General features: G+C 35.9%; 1 protein-coding gene across 1 annotated transcript; it reads left to right on the top strand.

Moving 5' to 3' along the window:
* Window positions 1-1,206: 1,206 nt before the first annotated feature.
* plvapa (plasmalemma vesicle associated protein a) lies at window positions 1,207-4,556 on the top strand. The gene is made up of 5 exons (XM_055202230.2): window positions 1,207-1,693; window positions 2,537-2,615; window positions 2,711-3,423; window positions 3,604-4,012; window positions 4,136-4,556. The coding sequence occupies exons 1-5, from the start codon at window positions 1,307-1,309 to the stop codon at window positions 4,186-4,188; spliced, it is 1,641 nt and encodes a 546-aa protein (XP_055058205.2). The 5' UTR covers window positions 1,207-1,306; the 3' UTR covers window positions 4,189-4,556.
* The last annotated feature ends 1,450 nt before the right edge of the window (window positions 4,557-6,006 follow it).

Consider the following 6,006-nt stretch of genomic DNA (forward strand, 5'->3'; position numbering starts at 1 on the left):
CGAATGTTACAACAAAAAACACAATGGTAGAAATAGAATTGGTCACACAATAGAACTTTACGCATGCCTGTTTAAAGGGTCCATGACACAAGACTTTTTTAAGATGTCAAATAAATCTTTGGTGTCCCCAGAGCACATATGTGAAGTTTTAGCTCAAAATACCATATAAATAATTTATTATAGCACGTTAAACTAACCACTTTGTAGGTGTGTGCAAAAATGTGCCGTTTTGGGTGTGTCCTTTAAAATGCAAATGAGCTGATGAAATTCAAACACTGATCACAATGATGGTGGTTTGTTGCAATTAAAACTCAATTGTGCTTTTCTCTGCACTAAATGGCAGTGTTGTGGTTGGATAGTGCAGAATAAAAGGTGGTATTATTATAATAAGAGCTCCTTATGACATCATAAGGAGAGACAAATTTAAACGACCTATTTTTTCATGTGCTTGTAGAGAATGGCTTACTAAAACTAAGTTACTGGGTTGATCTTTTTCACATTTTCTAGGTTGATAGAAGGACTGGGGACCCAATCATAGCACTTAAACTTGGAAAAAGTCAGATTTTCATGCCATGGCCCCTTTAAAGTAAATTATTACTAATCCAGACAATTTCTTAATATTACATTAACTTTTTCTGTCTTTGATTATGTATGCAAATAAAAGTCAAAATACATTCTGAATTGTCATCTAAAATATAGGTAACATCAGTGACAAAAAAGCAGCACAAGCTTTTTAAATGTAATGTAGTAAAAATATATAAAAAACATTAAGCTGTCATTTAAGTTGATTTATAATGTTAAGAGGTTATCAATTACCTGACTATAAGTTTTGGTATAAAAAAAAGAATTCAATTTTTAAAAAGTTGTCTGTTCAAAAAGCCAACATTTTCATAGAATGACCCATCAAGAAGAATTTCTGACAACATAAAAGAAGTTGTAACTATGTCCTATTAATGTCCTATTAATTCAAAACAACATTATGTCATATCCATAAGGATAGACCTGTTCAAAACAGCACGTAGTCAAACCAGAAACCATGCCAACATGATGTGAAATAAAATGATCCGTCTTGGCAGGACATGTAAGGTACAGTTTAGATTTGGACCACCCCATCAGTGGTGCGCAATGTTGTTGTAACATCTGGACTGGGTGGACCAAAGCAACGTCATGCAATGGGAGGTGCAGGAAAGCAATATAAGCTGGTAGCGTAAATATGTTTAACTTCTTATTTTAACTGTTTAAAGAGAACATATTTTATGAAGGAGACAGGCTTGGGCTTAATTTATTAGGCCACATTTGAGCAGTAATGTACAACAGTAGTTATTCTAAAGCCAACTATGGCTTGGCTGCCAAAAAGATGCACAGGTCCAAAGGCAAGAGCTGTGGTTACTACATGAAAATCGTTTTCTTTTTCTCCTCACTCATCCAGTCTTTGATCATTGCGAGTTTGGTGCTTTTCCTGGTGTACGGACAACCCGAGCACACTGTGGAGGAGAAGAGACTGCAAGAGCTGGACCAAAGTGTTGGCAAACTGACCATGGAAAACTACAATCTCCGTGAGAAGACAAAGAACCTAACAAAACATTTGAACATCACTCTTACTGCAAAGATAATCAATGACAAATCTCTGTTTGAATTAAGACGAATGGCAAATGTTTCATCTGCAATGATAAAGAACTTGCAAATGAAAATGGTAAGAATCATATTTTTTGTTGTTGTTGAGAAGGTTTAATACTAAAAGATGCTCTAATGACATCCACTGAGAAAGATGACTGCAAAGCAACTATTTGAAGAAATGTTTTTTTTTACGCCAAACATGTAACGTGTTGTCAATAGCTAATGGACATTCATTTGACATATTGCAATTGCATGATGTATGGTGAAATTGTAAATGGCAACTTTTCATTCCTTCATTTAATATTTTCCTTAATTTAATCTAAAGCAATGCTTCTCATTTGCATTCCTGGGGATTTGTAACATATCTGATTCAGAAAAGACCCTTATACTAAAACCAAGTGTTTCAGATAAAGGAGTGTAAATGTACAGTTCTGTTAAAGGGACAGTTCACCCAAAAATGAAAATTCTGTCATCATTTTCTCATCCTCATGTTGTTTTAAACCTGTATGTATGAGTTTCTTTTTTCTGATGAACACAAAAGAAGATATTTTAGGAAATGATGGTAAACACACTGCAGATGGAAATATGATGGAATTTAATGGGTACCATCAACTGTGTGCTTACCATCATTTATCAAATTATTTTCTTCATCATTTATCACAATCCTTCCAAAATATTTTTTACTACTATGGAAGTCTATGGTCACTATCTGCTGTGTGTGCATCATTTCCCAAAATATCTTCTTTTCTGTTTATCAGTAAAAAGAAATTTATACAGGTTTAGAACATGAGGATGAGTAAATGATGACAGAATTTTCATTTTAAAGTGAACTATCCCTTTAAGTACCTTTTATGCAAAGCATTAAAATACCTCACATCAGTCCTATTAAATGGGTTTTCTTTGTGCTCTGCATTTACAGGCTCAGTGTGAGATGGAAAAACGAACACCTCAAGTAACCCGTTCATTCACTCCTACTACATTTTGTCCGGATCCGAATGGTGAGATGGTTTTATTTATACCTCTATAAAAACATCAATGTAATAAATGTATAAATAACAGAGAAATTATACTATTGCAACAATTTGTTTTCAAGAAAGCAACAGACAATTACGACTTCTGCTCCAGAAATCAGAGGATATGCTTAAGCTGGTCAAATCCAACTTTACACAGAAGATGGACTATATGAGAATTGAATTAGAAAACTCCAACAAAGCCAAGGATCAGTTTCACTTAGAAACCATTGAACTCAGACGCAGCAAGGCTTATCTTCAAGAGGAGCTCGACTTGTATCAAAAGAAGTGCAAAGAGGATTTTGTCGCATCTTTACAAGGGATCCCCAACGTCACCAAAGAATTTCTCAAAAGAATCGATGACCTGTTTTCAAAGCACATTATTTTCCAGCTAACGTGCGATAAGCAAAAAATTCAGCTTGAAAACATCCGTGAAAACTGTAGCAGTCTGTCAAACGAGGTTGAGAACAAGCTCCAGTCGTATCTGGATATAGTGGGGAACCAGTTCACCAAAATTAATGGTGAAAATGCCAAATACGCGACAGAGAACAAACGTTTCAGAGAAGATGCTGATTGGTGCAATCAGAATCGCAGTGCGATGGTTCGAGAGAATCGTAAGGTTCTGGAGCTGATTCAACTAAAACATGATCAAGATACCGAACGATTACTGACGGAGCGAAAGAAGTTGCAAGGAGATAACAAGTTGAAAGAAGAACTACTCTCCGTGAAAGAAAAGGATATTAAAATGCTTGCCCTTAGTGTTGAGACTCTCAATATTTCCCTTGCCAGCTGTAAGGTGAGATTCATATACCCTCTTAGAAAAAACTGTATAAAAGCTGTTGCCCAATTGAACCTTTTAAAAGAGTACTGGCCCAGGGCCTACTTTTGTAACTACTTGTAACTTGCATTTTGTTATCAGTTTGTTAGTTAATAATATAATTTTATGTTTTGTATACATATATTTTGTACTTTTCAGACACCCATGAGAACTTCATTTGGTTCGAACTCCTTTGGCTCCACTGGTCAAGGATATCCCAATTTTGGTGCAGGATCAAGCACAAGATGGGGCAGTTTAGGAACGGGTGCAACCGGATCACTTGGTACATCTCAGGGTGGGCTAGGATCAAGTAGAACAGGGACAAGTGAATTGGGGGGATTTGGGACAGGATTAGCAGGATTTGGATCAAGTGCAACTGCTACTGGCAATTTAGGATCAAGTGGATCGACGTCTTTCGGTAGTGCTGGATCAAGTACAGCTTTGGGGAGCAAACCAGGGCCAGCAGGTGTTGGTTTTGGCCCAGCGGCACCCAACATTCCTGGATTTGGGGGAACTGTTGGAGGCGTAAGAACAGCAAGTGGAAGTGACAGCCAAATGTTAAGCCAAGGTAAACAGTAATAATGTGCAATGTGTTGGTTTGCACTTTTTAGTGCATATACATTTATTTTACTATTATGTATTTTTTATATGTTTACGGTTCTGTGCATTATCTCTTGTGTTTGGTTTACAGTACAGATAAATAACCACTTGAAGGAGCTGCATCGTTATTCAATTCCAGCCTAAAGGAGTGAACAACATCCTGGCAGCATCTTAGTTTAAACCAGGATAATCTGACTGATTTATGAACTGTTGTGTAAACGTGATGATAATAATATCGCAATGTACCCACCCTACAAGTCTGTAATGTTATTTACTAACTATTAACATGAATATTATTAATGGGTAGAGATCATGTTTTTGTGCATTAAAATCATTTAAGCTTGTATATATTTTGTTTGATATTTATAGAAGAAAATAATATGATTATAAGACAAACTGAAAATATGTTTTCCTAAAATAGACCTATTATTGTTGTCATTGTCTTTTAGTGTATAAAAGTATATGTCCTCTATAATGCTTTCATACCAAATAAAAGTGAAATATACCATTAACCATTGCTTTCTTTTTTTGGCAATTTAATTATTTCTGAATATGTAATACAGGAAATAAGGGATGTTAGTGAAATTCTTGTAATGCTGTATGCCAATACATTGAGATGAAATGTAAAGTTAACTACAAATTAAAAAGAATATGTGGCAAATATAACCTGGATGGACAAACCCATCACTTTTGGAGTGTACATCCAGGAGGCTATACACCTTACATACAATGACGGTGTGTTTTAAAACACATCTGCATTCTGTAATCATGTTAACATAACTTCAATTAACATGAAAATGATTTATAAAAAAAAGTTATAAGGAAATTGGAGTTATTGGAACTATCAATGCAACACTTTAAAAATGGCTGGGTTATTTTTAATCCATAATGGGTAAATATTGGACCGAACACGTGCACGGTTAAAAATTACTCCATGTTGGGTTGTTGTTATCCAACCATGCAGCATTGGGTCCATTTTTAACCCAGCGGTGTGTTCTGTCCAATATTTACCCAACATGGCTTGAAAATAACCCATCCATTTTTAGAGTGAATTTTCAATAGGTTCATCTCACATAAGCTTAAAATAGCTCTGGCTAACCTGCAGGCCATTGTCATTGTTTTGCGTCAATGGGAAGCACTATTTAAAACAGAAGAACTGCTCTCCAACCGAAGCAAATCCATAGATGTGTCAAGCTAAGTGATTACTCAAACACTGTACAGGAAGGTTAGATTAAGTTAAGGGTGTACATTATTGCATAGATGCAACTCCAAATTTAAATTTAGTCCTTTGAGTATTGTTAAAAGAAAACCACGTACTGGCAACTCACACTACATGTGCATCACGTTAAACAATTAAGTGGCTTCCCATGTCAACAAGCATCCTGCCACCGAGAATGCCAAAAAGGTGGATCAGACAAAAGCATAGCAGCGAAGCAAAGACGCAGGGCGCCAATTAATATGTAGAGGCGTCACAGATGCCTGCCATCTAGCTTAAAGGATATCCTTTGTTTGACACAAGTGCTTTCCACTTAAGACATCAGATCTCCTGTTCTCAAAAAAGTGTAGACTGAGGACTTGGCGGCTCTGACGTGTAGGACCTTGAGCACGAGAAAGATCTTAGTTAAGATACAGGGCCATCTGCAGAAGACAAAGCAATTACTGTCGTATGTGGATGTGAAAAGTGCCAGAGGCTTTGCCTTCTCTGAACTATATATACTAAATACTATACTATATATAAACTCTCTGAAGTTACTTTTTCCTTGATTATGAAATAAGGAAATCTTTATTTGGACAAAAAAAGGCCAAATTATTCACTAGGACTCGTTTGTTTTTGTTTTAACATGATCCACTTTAACAGCACTTCTTCTATGGGCAGGGGTCTTTTAAAAAAGCAAGGTGTACTCTATGTTGGGGTAAATATCAGGAAAGGCATTGCTGTTATTATTATTACCTCCTTCCTAC

Source organism: Misgurnus anguillicaudatus, chromosome 2, assembly GCF_027580225.2.
Source record: "Misgurnus anguillicaudatus chromosome 2, ASM2758022v2, whole genome shotgun sequence".
NCBI classification, from domain to species: Eukaryota; Metazoa; Chordata; class Actinopteri; order Cypriniformes; family Cobitidae; genus Misgurnus; species Misgurnus anguillicaudatus.

What these genes read in the sequence shown, in the direction of transcription:
- plvapa (XM_055202230.2), top strand. Translation starts at nt 1,307, where the DNA reads ATGTACAACAGTAGTTATTCTAAAGCCAACTATGGCTTGGCTGCCAAA. An exon ending in AGAACTTGCAAATGAAAATG is followed by an intron (nt 1,694 to 2,536) that starts GTAAGAATCATA and finishes CTGCATTTACAG; the next exon opens with GCTCAGTGTGAGATGGAAAA. An exon ending in TTTCCCTTGCCAGCTGTAAG is followed by an intron (nt 3,424 to 3,603) that starts GTGAGATTCATA and finishes TGTACTTTTCAG; the next exon opens with ACACCCATGAGAACTTCATT.